At 41.8% G+C, this 18518-nt stretch overlaps 1 protein-coding gene across 17 annotated transcripts in view; it reads left to right on the top strand.

Annotated features, from left to right (window-relative positions):
* Positions 1-18518, top strand: part of CCNT2 (cyclin T2) — a 44243-nt gene that overhangs the window by 1382 nt on the left and 24343 nt on the right. For 4 of the 17 annotated variants that reach the window (XM_081579228.1, XM_081579224.1, XM_081579239.1 and 1 more), the window contains exon 3: positions 1590-1616. The exons of 12 other annotated variants lie outside the window; for them this stretch is intronic. In XM_081579228.1, the coding sequence (XP_081435354.1) occupies positions 1590-1616 (27 nt within the window). Of the gene's footprint in view, positions 1-1589; positions 1617-15053; positions 16524-18518 lie in introns of those variants that run through there. One more of the 17 variants, XM_081579240.1, reaches the window with a different exon arrangement.

Below are 18518 nucleotides of genomic sequence, written 5' to 3'. Positions count from 1 at the left end.
AATTTCAGATAGTAATGTACAATGTGATGGGGGAAACGCCGTCATCTGGACGCATATTGTTTCAAACTGGGTGAATTGGGCTTAGTTTAATTGCAACGTTGTTTTGTAATAATCCTTTGAAAGAACTAATGTTTAGCAAAAATATTTCACTTGTTAACGCAATTTAAGTTGTCAAACGTTATCACAGTTTAGCTTTAGTTGTCTACTTAAATTTTTGGTAATTCGAATTGTATCTTGCTTCGGACAAAACTGTGTCTTGTGTGTGTATAATTAGTTTGAAGTACATCTTACCTTCCAATACTAAGGTACTGATTTAGAACATAGTCTGTAAATCTTGTGTGTCACAAATTGAGTAGTGGCGTTTAGTTGCAATTTTAAATTTTAAGTTATGAAACAGGGCAGTTGGATGTGTGCTTTTTTCAGAAAAATACGCGTACTGTGTTGTACCTGTTAACAAAGAAAACTACGTATCATTTAGAAATACTTAACTGTAAGGTAAATATTTTACCTTATTTCTCACCATGTTTTTTGCTCACAGCTATTATTTTAGAACGTTGCTCTGAAAGGTGTGTGGAAAAATTGACCATGGAAGACTTCACGCATGGGTTGATATTAAACCTTTTAAGAAAACAGTTTTTGAAAAGGTTCTTTTTTCTGAGTTGGAAGAAAGGAAAAGCTTCATAGTTTAGATTGATTCCTATATTAATCTCTTCTGATCATAAATCTGACTTGGTTTATCAGATTGGCATATAGGTTTATCTTAAAAACAATATACATTTCTTGTATACATTTTGGTCTCTTGCAGTCTCCATAGCTTCTACTCTTCATCTTTTAAATCTGTGTGATTCTTGTTCTGTTTTTATTTCCCTGGTTATTTCTGTGCATAGAACTTAGATCAGTGATAGTGTTGGGAAGAGAGAGGAAACCTTTTTGGTAGTAATATTTAGATTGAGAGAAATAACATTTTTATTTAAATTGTCTTCTAAGGCAGTAGTGAATTGATAAATACTAATATAAATATGACTTAAGTAGCCCTGGAAAATGCTGGTAGGAATCACAAATTAAAATAGTTCTGGAAATTCTTTGTGTGGCTGCAGATGCCCATTTGCTTGCTGTTCTACTTCAGTAATGATTTCACTACAAGACTACACTTCTCATTTTGAACCCTCCCTCTTTCATAATTTGTCTCTTGGCCTGGTTGGTATGCTTTAAAGCAAATGCTTACAGCCAATAGTCACAGCTGTAACTTTAAATTGACTGGTGAAGCCCAGGTTGCTAGCATTCTGACTCTTGTTATTTTATTTAAATGCCGTCATTTAATAAGAAAGCCAAAGTACTCATTTTTATTACCCCACTTTCTGTCTTAGGTGTGTATAAAGGCAAACCTCAATGTTGTACAGAGTTGTTATTAGCAGAATAATTGAATTCTGATGTTAGTTTCTGTTTTGAGAAGTAAATTGCAATCTTCATTTCTAACCATTGTCTTTTTTACCTTTGCTATTATATCAAAAGTGGTTTTAATATTTGTGTTGGTGCACTTGCAACAATTGCACAGCCTCACTCTTTTATCTTTTTTCCTGTTCTTTTAGGGTGAAGGGGGTGGTCTCAAATTGAAAGTGAGTCACTTTTAAATTCATATTCTGCCACATTATTGGGAAAAGTTTTCTTATAAGGTTATAATGGAATGTCATAGTAAACTTTAAAAAAGCGTGAGTCATTATAAAGTAAATTAAACACCATTCGGTAATTTAAACAATAACAAGCTTAAATTTAAAGATGCTAGTGACAAAATATATCCAATTTTATAATAAATATGCCTTCATTATATTAAAATATTTATGTGGCTTAATTTTTTCTCACATTGACAAATTTAAAAGTAAAAAATCCCCTAAAGGTCAAGTTGCTCTTGTGTTAAAAATCAGTGTCAACAGAGCAGTCTTTCATCATTGTTAGTTTCTCTTTTTAGAAGGTTGGCTTGCTATCAGCAGGAAATGAGTTTTATATGTAACCTAATTACATAAGTCTATCTTTTGCTCACCGGATGCAGTAAGATTTATGTAATTAAAATTAGTAATTGAAGAATGGCCTTGCTGGATCAAGCTCAAGATGAATCTAGTAAAGTGTATAAAAAAAAAAGCCCTGGAACCAACAGTGTCTCCAAAGTATATCCAGTGGGAGAGCATTCTCCCCTGTGTCAGTGATAGAGCACATATTGACTCAGCTTCTCCTAGAAACTCTGTTCATTAGTTTGTTTGGTTAGTCAAGCTTACAATGCACTTGTTTCTTGTATTAATTCCAAGTCTTATGAGTTCTCTTAAGATGAGGTTGTCAAGAGCACACTCTTAGTATTTTTATTGGTTTAAGGTATCAAATACATGGTTAGTTAAGGGCAGTATTCAGAACTAATGATTTTTGACTTCTAAGAGTGCGTCATCAATGTCATATCTGAGTTTCACTAAATCTAAAATTAGTCAGCTGATAAGCATAAAGGAACTTTTATTTGCTTGTGCTGAAAAATGATTACCACTTTTTGCTTTCAGTCTTAATTGTTCTCAGTTGACTTGGCTCTTGACAGTAGATAGCATTTGAAAATTTAAAGATGTTCTTTTTGCATTCTTGTCCTCCTCTGTAAAGACTTAAATGATTTAAAGGGAAGCCATTCTTATATCTATCTAGAAAGTTGCCCATAGTCCCGATTGTTTGTCCTATAATAAAGCATTCTCCCATTCTGATTTTTAATAATAATCTTTGCATCAAAATTTATTCAAGATGGCGGGGCAGGGCTGTCGCATGCAGAATCTTAGTTCCCAGACCAGGGAGCAAACCTGGGCGCTCTGTTGACTCCCAGAGTCTCAACCACTGGACCACCAGGGAAGTCTGGTGCAAGATTTTTTAACAGTAGATTTCATCCAATTTACACTAACTAACTGTTGCTTATCTGTACTCAAATTGCTCATAAAATCGCCATAAATAATTGACGTTTGTGAAAGAAAACCAACATTTTGGTAGAATTGGTTAGCTAAGGATTTTGTTTAAATTTTTATTGTGAAAATTGTAAATTTCTCTCAAGCATAGGAATATAGTAAAGTTAAATGTAAAATTCACCACCACCCCCCCTCAGCACTCAGGCTTGAAGGTAAGCACCGTAAGGACAAAGGGTGTTTGTTGATTTCTTTTCTTTTTTGGCTATATTCACCATTACCTCACATGAAAAAGATATTCAGCAATGGTTTGTCAATAGAATGGATCAAATCTTAGTGCTTCACAGGTGTGTTGAATGAATGAATTCTACATTTTCCTCTATATACATTCTCTCCATGCAGATACATTTAAAGTGTTTTATTATTTGAAAATTAACAGACACGTGCTAAATGAAAATGGTAGAAAAGGGGATATGATAAACCTCCCTCCCATATAAGTGTCTAAGTCCCGTGCCCTACACCATGTGCCGTTGTTTGTTTTTGTGTGCCCTTTCAGAAATCCTTTTTGCTTGTGCAAACATTTGTGTGTGTCTTTATCAGCAGAGGAAAGGGTTTTTGTTTTTTGTTTTTCTTCACAGATATTGGGTCCAGCACATAGCATCAGGTATAAAAACATACAGAATTGGACTGATCCTAGTTGGGGACAGATGTGGCTGTTTCTGGAGAAGTAATTTTTAAGGTGGCGCTAGAAAAGGGTGGTATAGATTTACCCAGTGGTTCTCAGCCAGAGGCAGTTTTGCCCACCACCCGTTTAACAACGTTTAGAAACATTTTGGTTGTCACAACTAGGGGAAGGGGTGCTACTGATACGTAGTGAATAATAGAAGCAAGTTCAGTTCAGTCACTCAGTCGTGTCCGATTCTTTGCGACCCCATGAACCGCAGCACGCCAGGCCTCCCTGTCCATCACTAACTCCCTGAGTCCACCCAAACCCATATCCATCAAGTCAGTGATGCCATCCAGCCATCTCATCGTCTGTCATCCCTTTCTCCTCCTGCCCTCAATCTTTCCCAGCATCAGGGTCTTTTCCGATGAGTCAGCTCTTCTCATCAGGTGGCCAAAGTATTGGCGTTTCAGCTTCAACATCAGTCCTTCCAATGAACACTCAGGACTGATTCCCTTTAGGATGGACTGGTTGGATCTCCTTGCAGTCCAAGGGACTCTCAAGAGTCTTCTCCAGCACCACAGTTCAAAAGCATCAATTCTTCTGCACTCAGCTTTCTTTATAGTCCAACTCTAAACATCTTACAGTGCACAGGGTTGCCCGCTAAAGTGAAGAGATAACCTGGTACAAAACGTCAGTAGTGCCAAGGTTGAGAAACCCATGGGTTAACCTCAAGAGTTAAGGAGACTAAAGCTATGTTATTCTTCCTAGATAAATTTTGAGTGTTTGGTGAATTTTATATGTTCTAGTAAGAAATAACCAATGGCAACCCACTCCAGTACTCTTGCCTGGAAAATCCCATGGACTGAGGAGCCTGGGAGGCTGCAGTCTATGGGGTCTCGAAGAGTCGGACATGACTGAGCGACTTCACTTTCACTTTTCACTTTCATGCATTGGAGAAGGAAATGGCAACCCACTCCAGTATTCTTGCCTGGAGAATCCCAGGGACGCGGAGCCTGGTGGGCTGCCATCTATGGAGTCGCACAGAGTCGGACACGACTGAAGCGACTTAGCAGCAGCAGCAGCAGCAGCAAGGACCTTAAGAACAAAGATCAATTTGTGATCTTTTTCTAATTTATGGTTTTAGGGAAACATTTTTGATATTCCTAAAATTTAAACTTTAAATTTAGTTTGCCCTTCTGTGAAGTACTAATGTGTTCCTTAGCCTCTTATTTGAGCTTTTTGTGAATTTCTTATCATGTTAGCAAATATTTTAGTAGTTTGTCTTCTAATTTTGTTTATGGTGGTTTTTGACATAATTTTTTTTGTTATTCAAACATACTAGCCTTTAATTTTGCATTATTTCATTACTTTTATTTTTATCTAGAGATAAGTGTCTACTATATTCATTTACTGGTTTCATGGGAAGAGTTTCTTGGACTTCTGTGTTTGTTTTTCCTCCTTAGGTTGATTTTGGTGTGTTGTTCTTAAATATTTATCTGAAGTTGGTTACCCTCTTATTGCAAATAAGGAAGAAAAGAATCATAAAGGTTAAACACTTTGTTTGAAGTCACACAGCAACAGAATGACAGAAGCAAAAATCTTCCGCAGATCTAGACTCCATTGTTCCTGCAGTAATCACTATTTCTGACTCCATTGTTCATGCAATTATCACTATTTCTGCCTCAGGTATCTGTTGTTAGGAATCTTTTCATAGCCTTGAAATTTATCACTGAAAGCAGTAAATGTGAAGCTTTTGTCATGTGCCAGTTGTGATTCACCAGCTTCCTGCATGAGAATTACCGAAATGTTCCTTTAAAATACGCTTTAGTGAACTGTATCTTAGACCTGTGTAATCAGGATACTTGTGGTGAGACCTGGAATCCTCTCTCTTACTGTTAAGGTAACACTGATGTCTGCTGAAGTTGAAGATTGTTCATTTTAATTTTGATTTCTCCTCTGTGTCTCATAATCCATTATACAGTCAGCCCTCTGCATCTGTGGGTTCAACCAACCATGGATTGAAACTATTTGGGAAAAATTCAACATTTGCAAGAATCAAAACTTGTGTTTACCCCACACCAGCAGCTCTTAATATTTACATAGGAGTTGTGTTGTATTCAACTTTATTGCTTTATTGACTTTATTGCTTTATTGTTTTATTGCTTTATTGACTATGTCAAAGCCTTTGACTGTGTGGATCACAATAAACTGTGGAAAATTCTGAAAGAGATGGGAATACCAGACCATCTGACCTGTCTCTTGAGAAATCTGTATGCAGGTCAGGAAGCAACAGTTAGAACTGGACATGGAACAACAGACTGGTTCCAAATAGGAGAAGGAGTACGTCAAGGCAGTATATTGTCACCCTGCTTATTTAACTTACATGCAGAGTACATCATGAGAAACGCTGGGCTGGAGGAAACACAAGCTGGAGTCAAGATTGCCAGGAGAAATATCAATAACCTCAGATATGCGGATGACACCACCCTTATGGCAGAAAGTGAAGAAGAACTAAAGAGCCTCTTGATGAAGGTGAAAGAGGAGAGTGAAAAAGTTGGCTTAAAGCTCAACGTTCAGAAAACTAAGATCATGGCATCTGGTTCCATCACTTCATGGGAAATCGATGGGGAAACAGTGGAAACCTTGTCAGACTTTATTTTTTTGGGCTCCAGAATCACTGCTGATGGTGACTGCAGCCATGAAATTAAAAGACGCTTACTCCTTGGAAGGAAGGTTATGGCCAACCTAGATAGCATATTTAAAAGCAGAGACATTACTTTGCCAACAAAAGTCCGTCTAGTCAAGGCTATGGTTTTTCCAGTGGTCATGTATGGATGTGAGAGTTGGACGGTGAAGAAAGCTGAGCGCCGCAGAATTGGTGCTTTTGAACTGTGGTGTTGGAGGAGACTCTTGAGAGTCCCTTGGACTGCAAGGAGATCCAATCAATCCATCCTAAAAGAGATCAATCCTGGGTGTTCATTGGAAGGTCTGATGTTGAAGCTGAAACTGCAATACTTTGGACACCTCATGTGAAGGGTTGACTCATTGGAAAAGACCCTAATGCTGGGTAGGATTGGGGGCAGGAGGAGAAGGGGACGACAGAGGATGAGATGGTTGGATGGCATCACCGACTCGATGGACATGGGTTTGGGTAGACTCTGGGAGTTGGTGATGGACAGAGAGGCCTGGCGTGCTGCAATTCATGGGGTCGCAAAGAGTCGGACACGACTGAGCAACTGAACTGAACTGTGTTGTATTAGGTATTATAAGTAATCTGGAAGTGATTAAAAATAGAGAGAAGGGTGTGGATAGGATATATGCCAATACTACGCCATTTTATATAAGACTTGAGCATCCATGGGTTTTGGAGTCTGTGGAAGGGTCCTGGAACCAATCACTCCTGTGACTACTGAGCGATAACTGTACAATGGCCATATTTTCTGGGAGCTAAATCAGCATGTATTTCAATTCCTTTAGCTGCTAGAATAAAATGTCTTTGAAATCTGAGTGGTTGTTTATATTATAGCTCACTTCTACTTCTGCCCTTTAATTTTGTTTTTTAAGATTTATTTTGTTGGGTGCACTGGGTCTTAGTTGCAGTACTTGGGATCTTTTTATTTTTTTGCTTGCTGTGTGTGGGTGGGATCTTGAGTTCTGGCATGTGAACCCTTATTTGCAACATGTGAGATCTAGTTCCCTGACCAGGAATCGAGCCCTGGGCCCCCTGCATTGGGAGTGAAGCGTCTTTGCCACTAGACCACCAGGGAAGTCCCTGCCTTTTAGTTTAATAAGCAATTAGTCCAAGGATAATCTTACATTCAAAATCCACTAATCCTACTGGGAAATACCATAGTGCTGTATAGTAGAACTTCTGTGGTAATGAACATATTCTGTTTTCTTTTTATGTACAGAATGATATATACTGAACAAACATGTTTCCTGGATTGTGAATATGAGACTATAGACTAAATGGTTTCTAAATTCTTTTTCAGCTATAAATCTCGTGGATGAAAATTTATTAAGATTTCACTGTGTAATATGCACTTCACTTAGGGCAGCTGAAGTATTACCCTTGTGAAGAAACAGATGCATTTACTAAGTTACTTGTCCAGAAACAAAGCAGCCATTATGTGATTGGCATTTGAACTCAGATCTTTTGCCTAATCCCATGCGGTTCTCACTTTTGTCTAATATGTTTAAGAAATGTCCCTAATGTGTTTAAGAGATAGGGTGCACTAACTATTGATGCTGGTGATTTCTAAGAAGGAGATGAGTATACAAGTGAATAATGAAAATACTCTCAGATTTTGATTTACTTATCTGTGTTGTGTGAAATCCTCTTTCGAATTAGGCAGCACGTTCTTCTTTCAGCCATACATCAATCTTAGCGTTTAAGCATTGCGCATACCTGTTTTCCCATGTGGTGCATTCCCTTCGCTTTTCATGTGATCCTGACCTGTCAGGTTGTGAGACTAAGCTAAAGTTCCAACTCTGTAAAAACATTCCCCAGATAACTCGGCTTTCTTTTCATTCTCCAACTGTATCCTTTGGGTCTTATTCACATCCTGTTGCATTTTATCTATTTGGCGTCATTTAGTTCTGTAGCATAACTGCATATATGAAATGAAGTGGTTTTCTGTTTTGTTTTGGGGGTGGTTTTGGCCACTTGGCACGTGGGATCTTAGTTCGACCAAGGATCAAACAACTTGTGTCTCCCCCACCTCCCAGTGGAAGCAGGGAGGAAGTGGGTTTTAAAACAATTAAAAATTGTTATAAAATGAAACACAAACATATAAAAGCACTAAATGTATAGCTTAGTGAATTATTATAAGACAGACAACTTTGCAACTATTACTCAAGCAAGGGAACTTTGATAATTACCCTAGAATTGCCTTCATGTGCCCTATCCCAGTGTCAACCCTTTCCCTCCCTACACAAAGGGACAGAAACTTTGCAATCCTTGACTATTATTAAAAGATTTGATAGGTTTCCTGTCTCAAAGTACAGGTTTCCCCTCCATCCCTTTCTTTTACTTGAATTTTGTCTGTTGAAGGACCTAGGGCGTTAGACCTAGAGTCTCCACCTGTCTGAATTTTGCTTATTGTATGCTCATAGTACAGTTTATCGTTTTCCTTTGTTCTTATTGTTCAGTTGCTCAGTCGTGTCCAACTCTGCAACCCCATGGACTGCAGCATGCCAGGCTTCCCTGTCCTTCACTCTCTCCCAGAGCTTGCTCAAATTCATGTCCATGGAGTCGGTGATGCCATCCGATCTCGTCCTCTGTCATCCCCTTCTCCTTCTGCCTTCAATCTTTCCCGGCATTAGGGTCTTTTCCAATGAGTCGGCTCTTCATATCAGGTGACCAAAGTACTGGAGCTTCAGCTTCAGCATTAGTCTTTCCAATGAATATTCAAGGTTAATTTCCTTTAGAATTGACTGATGTGATCTCCTTGCAGTCCAAGGGACTCTCAAGAGTCTTCTCCAACACCACAGTTCAAAAGCATCAATTCTTCGGCACTCAGCCCTTATAGTCCAACTCTCATATCCGTACATGACTACTGGAAAAGCCATAGCTTTAACTACACTGACCTTTGTCGGCAAAGTGTTGTCTCTGGTTTTTAATACATTGTCTAGGTTTGTCAAGATCTTCCCTGTAACTCAGATGGTACAGAATCTGCCTGCGATGCAGGAGACCTGGCTTCAATCCCTGGGTCAGGAAGATCTTCTGGAGAGGGGAACGGCAATTCACTCCAGTATTCTTGCCTGGAGAATCCCATGGATAGAGGAGCCTGACGGGCTACAGTTCATGGCGTTGCAAAGAGTCAGACACGACTGAGCGACTAACACACACACACACAAGGTTTGTCATAGCTTTTCTTCCAAGGAGCAAGCATCTTTTAATTTCGTGGCCGCAGTCACCATCTGCAGTGAGTTTGGAGTCCAAGAAAATAGTCTGTCACTGTTAGCATTATTTCACATCTATTTGCCGTGAAGTGATGGGACCGGATGCCATGATCTTAGATTTTTGAATGTTTAGTTTTAAGCCAACTTTTTCACTCTCCTCTTTTCACCTTCATCAAGAGGCTCTTTAGTTCCTCTTCGCTTTCTGCTGTAAGGGTGGTGTCATGTGCATATCTAAGGTTATTGATATTTCTCCTGGCAATCTTGATTCCAGCTTGTGCTTCATCCTGCCTGGCATTTCACTTGATGTACTTTGTTCTTGTATTCCCTGGAAATTGCCAGTTGGGTCCAAAAATTTGATCAGACTCATGTTAGATCCCTTTGGCAAGACTACCAGTGCTATTACATTCTTTAATCAGGACACTCCTAATGTCTGGTTGTCTTTTTGTGGTGTTGCCAGCTGTTGATATTCATTGCCTCTATCCTTTAATTCATTGATACTCTTAACTCATCATTTCTTCTTCATTTTTAAGTTGTAATATTTTTTATAGTGAAATGCTGTGATTCATCTACTGTTTGGACACTTGCTGGTACAAGTTTATATGGGAAAGGTAGAATAAATACTTGATTCTTGCCCTGTGTTTACCACCTTTGTTGAGATAAAATCCACACACTGTTTCACCTTTTGAAAGTGTACAATTCAGTGATTTTTGTGTATGTTCATGAAGTTGTGTGCATCAATTTTAGAATTGTTATTACCCCAAAAAGAAACCCCACCTCCTTTAGCCATCTCTTCCCATTCTTCCCCCCAGCCTATTGGACAGTCTCTATAAATGGAATCATTCAGTCTGTGATCCCTTGTGACGGACCTCTTTCACTTACTACCTGATGTTTTCAGGGTTCATCTGTGTTGTTTGTACTTTGTATCAGTACTTGATTTATTTTCCATGCTGAACTACCATTATACTACATTTTGTATGTACATTCATCAGTTAGTGGACATTTGTGCTTTTTCTGCTTTTTGACTGTTATATTACTGCTATGAACGTTTATGTGTTTTTTTGTGTTTCCACATAAATGTTTTGAAGCCAGAACCATGTTTTGGTTTCCCTTGTATCTTCCCAGAAGTAGAATTGCCAGAGCATATATAACTCCATACCCATATAATCTGGGATAGTTTCCTCAAATATTTTGTTATAGCAGGATATTCCAGGTTCATCTTGTACTCTTCATTTTAATTTTCATTCATGCTTAGTTCTGCAGGTAACTTCATTTTTATTGTTCACTTGAAAGTGAAAATGTTGGTCTCTCAGTCCAACCCTCCGCAACCCCAATAGCCCATCCAGGCTCCTCTGTGCATGGAATTCTCCAGACAGGAATACTGGAGCGGATAGCCATTCCCTTCTCAAGGGGATCTTCCTAGCCTGGAGATTGAACCCAGGTCTCCCGTAAGCAGGCAGATTCTTTACCATCTGAGCCACCAGGGAAGTATTGTTTTGCTGCAAGTTGAAAGTATTAGTCACTCAGTTGGGTCCTCCTCTTGGCGACCCCATGGACTCTAACCCACCAGGCTTGTTTGTCCATGGGATTTTACAGGCGGGAATACTGGAGTGGGTTGCCATTTCCTCCTCCAGGTGATCTTCCTGACCCAGGGATCGAACCCAGGTCTCCTGCATTGCATGCAGATTCTTTACTGTCTGAGCCTCTGGCGCTTATGTTGAAGTCTCTGAGTCCTTTTGTTTGACGTTCTCTTGAAGATCATGGAAACAGTATTGTCCGAATTCTTGCATGGTAATAGTTTGTGCCCTTTATACCCAAGGTCACTTTGGGGGTGTAAAATACTTGGGTCTTGGTTTCTTTTTCTTGAGTATCTTAAATTTATGTAAACTTTTTTCTTTCCGGGTAGAAAGCATTGCTGGCAATTTGGGTGGTAATCTGATTTTCTTTCTTTTTTTTTTTTTTTTTTGCCTAAGTAGCCCAGGAGTTTATTTTTCCCTTTAAAATCAGTAATCTCAGTACAGTGTGTTTTTGTGTTGGTTGTAGGTTGATATGATCAGATGTGTGATGTGCTCTTTGAATATGTGATTTCATATTCTTTTTACTTAGGTCTTATGTTTCGAATCAGTTTTTTAATGTCTGTTCAGAAGTGTGTTAGCTTTTCAGTGTTTTTTAATTGCGGTAAAATATAGCATAAATGTGACATTTAAGCCATTTTTAAAGTGTATTAGTTCAGTGGCATTAAGTACATTCACATTGTTGTGTAACCATCACCACCATCCATCCATCTCTAGAACTTTTTTATCTTCACAAACTGAAACCATTCGTTAGTCAAACTTCACATTTCTCCTTTCCCTCAGCAACCACCATTCTACTTGGTCTATGAATTCCACGCTTTTTGGTACCTCTTATAAGTGGACTTTTAAAATATTTGAATTTGTGTGTCTGGCTTATTTCACTTTACATAATGTTTTCAAGATTCATCTTTGTTGTAGCATGTGTCAGAATTCCCTTCCTTTGCTAAAGCTGAGTATGTGTCACAAATTGTATCACAATTTGTTGATCCATTTTAATCTGTTAATGGGCAGGTGTATAGCTATTATAAAGATGTATAGCTATGAGTGTACAAATTGCTCAGTTCTTTACTATCAGTATTTTGGGGTATGTACCCAGATATGGAATTACTGGATCATATTGTAATTCTGTTTTAATGTTTTGAGAAACTGCCATCCTGTTTTCCCCAGCACCAGCAACATCTCATATTCTAGCTAGCAATGCACACAGATAAGTCATTTGTCCGTATTTTAATTGGGTGTTGTTACTTTATAGGAGTTCTTCATATACTCTGAATATTAATCCATTATCAGATACATGATTTGCAAGTATTTTCTCCTATTCTATAGGCCAACTTCTCTTTTTTCCTAATGCACAAAAGTTTTTAATTTTGATGATGTGCAGATTACCTATTTTTCTTTTGTTGCTTGTGCTTTCGGTATCATATCCAAGTAATCATTGCCAAATCCAGAATTATGAAGTTATTCCCATCATCTTCTAAGTTTTATTGTTATAGCCACACGTTCCGGAAACAAGCTCACTCAGAAGGACGATGCAGATAGTGAAGTGCAGTTTATTACACCGGCGGGCCCAAGGCAGAGTATCCTCTTAGCCAAGGACCCCGACCAGCATTTGTGAAAATCTTTTATACCCCATGTGTACGTGTCTGAACCCACCACCCAACTTCCTTGTGACTTACATTAACAAAGGAAAGGTAAATACAATCACAATAACTCCATCATTCATGTGTTATGTGTTCAAACAGTCAATAATCAATAAGCCTGAGGTTACAGATAAGAATTTATGACCTGTCTGGAGGGGGTCTTATCCTTCTATTGTCATTTCCACAGGCACTAAGCACAGAGTTCAGAGTCCATTAGAGAGGTGGCCAAGCATAATCAGCACGAACAGGCCTAAGATGGAGTCCAGGCCCTTTGAATTCCTTCTTCATTCCCCCCTCTTGATGCTCCTAGTTTCCGTAACAAGCATCATTCATTGAGATATATTGTACTTTAGCCCTCTGGCCACCCACATGAGAGAAGGCTATCAACCTCTGGGTTACAAAGTTCACAAGACATTGTAAGAAGCAGGGCCCACAAAGCAGTATGATTAGAACTATTATGACAACAGTAACAATAGTTTTCCACCAATCTCCCTTTACCCAGGACAGGACTGAAGTCCAAAAGGGAATATTTTCATCAGGCATGGCTTTCACTTGATTTTGCATATCTTCCAAGGCAGTAGATACATTTTTAGACAGGTCAGGGATGTATACACAACATCCGACTTTAATTATGGCACAAGACCCTCCCTAGGCTGCTGTGAGTATGTCTAATGCCATCCTATTTTGAATTACTGCCCTCCTCATCTGAATTTGTTCTTTCAAGGCTTGAATGGCTTTTGTACTGTCTAAGAGGGCCTGTTTAGTGAAATTAGTCAAGGCTTCCACCTTAATCATGATATCCGTTGTCCCTACAGAGGGTACAGACAAGGCAGCAAGATAGTCATACCATTGGAACACAGATCTTGTCCGTCTTGCATGCAGATAGGGCAGGTTTACTGGAGGTTGATGTAGGCTAGGCTTAATACTGCCATGGGCGAAAGTAAATCCCAGTGTGCAACGCCCTACCCAGCCAACTGGTAACCATGGCCATAAGTTAAGCCCACAGAGCCACTGGGTCCCGTTGGGGGCTACCCAACAGATTCCGGGATTATATTTCCAGTCGGAACCGGGCCACTGAACTGACTGATTGGGGTGATAGGTAACTTCTATGATTTGTTTACATTGTTCAGGAGACAAATAACCCATATATTTTAATTCTTTTGGGTCTAGGTGGCGGTCTCCAAATCCAACTTTGTGTTCTTTTTGTTCCCAGCAAATAGTAGCGGGAACAATCAACTGTCCTTTCTCAGGAGTCATCCAGAAATATTCATCCCAGACCTGGTAGTATTGCTCAAGGTACCGGGAGGCCTGTCCCCGTTTTGTAAGGGAGCCCTTCTCTTTTTTATTTTTCATATATGAGGTATAAGCTCTTGTTACCTCCGTAAGACTAGTGTTCATATTAAATGTAACCCCATGTCCCTGGCCCATTGATGGCCTTTTCTTACACCAGGAGAGCAAAGAAAGGTTATGATTGGTGAGAGAAAGGAAAGTTCCCTTCTGTTGTTCCAAGAAGGAGCACAGTGGTATAAAGTCTCCATAACGAAGTGGCGACACCCACCAGGGGAGTCCGTCCATAACTGACAGGGGCATAGCCCCACATACCCAACAGTTGGAGGAATTGTGGAAGTCCGCGTAGGAATGTGCCCATGCGATGAAGACGTTGTCCTGTGCAGGAAGAGTGGTCAGGTTCAGAACTGCGTTGGTGAGGCCGAGTAGCAGGAGTCATTTACCCAGCTCCATCCTAGAGAGGGCTCGTCTGGAACCTCGTTTTCTTCTTCCTCTTCAGACTGATCTTGGTTTCCCGAGGGTCGGTGGGGTCCTTCTGGGTGGTCCACTCGGCATCTTCCGGGTCAGCATGGTATGCCTTCTTCGCTCTGGTGTGATGGATCCAAGGGGCAATGCCTGCAACTTTAACTGTGGTAGGGGTGGTTAAAACAACAATATAAGGACCTTTCCGTCAGGGGGCCAGTGAGTCATGTTTCCAGTCTTTCACCCATACCTGGTCCCCTGGTATAAACTCATGCATCTGCTCCCCCAAGGGGAATGGTATTCTTTCTTGCACAAATTTAGTTACTTGATTAATTACCTTACCTAGTTGTTCCATCTGCTGTGATATCCCGTCTCCCCTTACCTCAAGTATATCAGTTGTTACCTGTCTTATTATGGGAGGAGGCCTCCCATACACAATTTCGTAGGGAGAGTAGCCGTGGGACCGTGGGGTCATCCTGAGCTTGAGCAAGGCCATGGGAAGTAAATCTACCCAGGAACAGTCAGTTTCTGTAATCCATTTAGAAAGTGTCTCCTTTAGTGTCCGGTTAGTTCGTCCTACCATTCCGGAGCTCTGAGGCCGGTAGGCGGTGTGTAACTTCCATTTTATATTCATGGCTTTTACTTACTTGTTGTATCAGATCTGATATGAAGGCTGGGCCGTTATCTGATCCTATGCTGATGGGGAATCCAAATCGGGGAACTATTTCCCTAAGCAGGCTCCGAGCTACTTCTGATGCTCTCTCAGTTTGGGTGGGGAAGGCCTCCACCCATCCCGAGAATGTACATACCAGGACCAACAGGTAGCGAAAATGGCGATATGGTTTCATCTCAGTGAAGTCCACTTCCAGATGTTCAAAAGGAAGAGTACCTTTTAATTGGATACCTGGAGGTTTTGGTCTGCACCCTGGAGCGGTGTTAATCTGAGAGCAGGCGTTGCAATTTTGGGATTCTGTTCTACATAGAGAGGAGAGGCGAGGAACCAGAAAATACCTTCGGATCAATTCCTCTAATTTGTCATGTCCCAGGTGCGTCATGCGATGAGCTTGGCTCACCAGAGGGGGGCCATCTTTTCAGGCACTAGTAGCTTACCATCTGGTAGTTCCCACCATCCTTTTTCTGTCTTGGTGGCTCCCTCCGCTTCAGCTAGTTGGTTTTGAGCCTCAGTGTATGTTGGGGAGTCTAGGGCCAGCTCGGGTAGCTCAGCTAGGACAAAAGTTCTCATGGGAATTTCCCCGGATTCCTTTCTGTCCTCAGCTGCTCATCTGGCGGTCTCGTCAGCCAGCCTATTCCCTCGAGCCTGTGGGGTGTCTTCCTTCTGGTGCCCACGGCAGTGCATGACTGCTACCTCCGTGGGACTCCAGACAGCGTCTAGCAGAGTCAGGATCTCCTCCTTATTCTTAATGTCCTTTCCATTGGCTGTTAGAAGGCCTCTCTCCCGGTATAGCGCCCCATGTACATGGAGCGTAGCAAAAGCATACCGGGAGTCGGTGTAGGCGTTCACCTTCTTACCCTTTGACAATTGCAGTGCCCGGACTAAGGCCCATAATTCAGCTCGTTGGGCTGACCAGTGTTGTGGTAAAGAGCCGGCCTCGATAACAGTCCTCTCTGTGACTACAGCATAGCCTGACATTCGCTGTCCTAGCTTTACCAGGCTGGTGCCATCAGTATACAGAGTCCAGTCAGGATTTGAAATTGGCCTGTCTCGGAGGTCTGGACGGCTAGCATAGACCTCCTCTAAGACTTCCTTGCAATCGTGGGTGGGTCCACCTTCTCTTGTTGGGAGAAGCGTTGCTGGGTTTAAACCCTGGCAAGACTCGATATGGAGGTTGGGGTTTTCACATAGCAGTCCCTGGTATTGAATAATCCGGGAATTGGACAGCCATTTGTGGGGATCTCCTCGAAGGAGGGTGTTGACTTCATGTGGGACCTTTACGATCAGGTCCTGGCCGAAAGTTAATTTTGTGGCTTCACGTATCAGTAAGGCGACCGCGGCTACTGCCCGCAGACAGCTAGGCCAGCCGGTGGCAACATTATCAAGTCGCTTTGAAAGGTAAGCTATCGGCCTGTCCCACGTTCCCAAGGTTTGAGTCAAAACCCTCATGGCTGTTTTATCTTTCTCGGTCACATATAAGGTGAATGGTTTGGTGAGGTCTGGCAATCCCAAGGCGGGGGCGGAGGTGATTACTAGTCTTAGCTCCTCAAAAGCTTTTTGCTGTTTCTCAATCCAACTTACTGGATTTTCTTCAGGTCATGTCAGGAGCTCAAATAGGGGTTGGGCTATTTGAGAATACCTTGGAATCCAAATCCTGCAGAATCCAGTGGCCCCTAGGAACTCCCTAACTTGTCGCCGAGTCTTAGGCGTGGGGAGCCTCAGAATTACTTCTTTTCTAGATTGATCTAGCAATCTTGTGCCTTCCCTTAAGACAAACCCCAAATATCTTACCTCCTCCTTGCAGATTTGTGCCTTTTTCCTCGACACTCGGTATCCCTCTTCTGCCAGCAGTTGGAGGAGCGCTTGGGCCCCTTCCCAGCATTCTTCCCAGGTCTCAGTGGCCAGCAACAGGTCGTCCACATACTGCAGGAGCCAACATCCATACCTTTCAGGCTGGAAAGTTTCCAGGTCCGAGGCCAAGGCTTCTCCAAAGATGGTTGGAGCATTTTTGAATCCTTACAGGAGATGGGTCCAAGTGAGCTGCTGCTTATTGCCTCCAATTGGGTCCTCCCATTCAAAGGCAAAGATGGGTTGTGATGCAGGTGCTAGGCGTATACAGAAAAAGGCATCTTTGAGGTCCAAGCAAGTATAGATCCTTTTCTTAGGTGGGAGGAGGCTAAGTAAGGTATAGGGGTTAGGGACAGTCAGGTGCAGAGTCACAGTGGCCTGATTGACCAGTCTGAGATCCTGTACAGGCCTATAGTCTTGTCCTCCTTCCTTCTTTACCGGTAAGATGGGTGTGTTCCAGGCCGATTGACATTCCACCAGGATGCCTGCTTGCTTTAGCCTATTAATGTGAGGCAGAATCCCAATTCGGGCTTCTAAGGGTATTGGGTATTGACGGTTTCTTACCGGGGTGGCGCCAGGTTTGAGTTCTGTTATTACAGGGGCTTGGTGTCTGGCTAGCCCAGGAGGGTTATCTTCGGCCCAGACCTCAGGGAACAGCTGAGTTAGCCTTCTCTCCAACCCTGTTGCCTGGTCTTGTTTATTTCCAGGGGGCTCATGTAGCCTCCATTCATCTTGAGGGGGCACAGAGAGGGAGAGTAAGTAGGTTGTTGTGCCCACTCGAAAAGTGGGCCTCTCTTCAGGAGAGAAAGTCACTTGTGCTCCCAGCTTGGAGAGCAAGTCTCTCCCCAGCAGGGGTACTGGGCACTCAGGGATATAGAGGAGCTCATGAGTCACTTGGTGACCCCCCCATCTGACATTTCCTGGGCTGGCAAAACGACTTAACCATTTCTTCTCCCAAAACCCCAGTTACTGCGGCTGTCCTTTTAGACATTGGCGCCACGGGTTTAGTTACCACGGACAATTCCGCCCCGGTGTCCACCATAAAGTCAATATCTTGGTCCCAAATTTTTAAAGTTACCATGGGCTCTCGGGGACCTGATGTCTTTGAGCCCCGGCATCCCTATTCAGTCTCTATGTTAGTGAGTTCTGCAACCGGGAGGGGTTTATTCTCCCTTCTTCCTTCTGGGCACTCATTCTTCCAATGACTGAACCCACGGCATCGGGCACATTGATTTGGCTGTAATGGAGCCCGTGGTCTCTGTGGGGACTGGTTGGAGGACTGTCCTGACCTCGAAGCCAGAGGGGGTTTCTTTGTCTTGGCGGTGGAAAAGTCTTTGGAAGACCTTCCAAGCGCAGCAGCCAGCATTGCAAACCTCTCATCTGTTCTCCTCTGCACCTTTTCTCGTATTTCTTCTCTATTTCTGTGTCCCTATTCCGGAAAACCTTATCCGCTATTTCAATCAGCTGAGAGCTAGACATGGATATAACCCCCTTGGTCTTTTGAAGCTTTCGTTTTATGTCAGGACATGCTTGCGAGATAAATGC

Source organism: Giraffa tippelskirchi, chromosome 3, assembly GCF_054371585.1.
Source record: "Giraffa tippelskirchi isolate mGirTip1 chromosome 3, T2T-mGirTip1v1.2.pri, whole genome shotgun sequence".
NCBI lineage: Eukaryota > Metazoa > Chordata > Mammalia > Artiodactyla > Giraffidae > Giraffa > Giraffa tippelskirchi.
The sequence above is the reverse complement of the archived record's forward strand: the minus strand, read 5'-3'. Positions and strand labels throughout refer to the sequence as shown.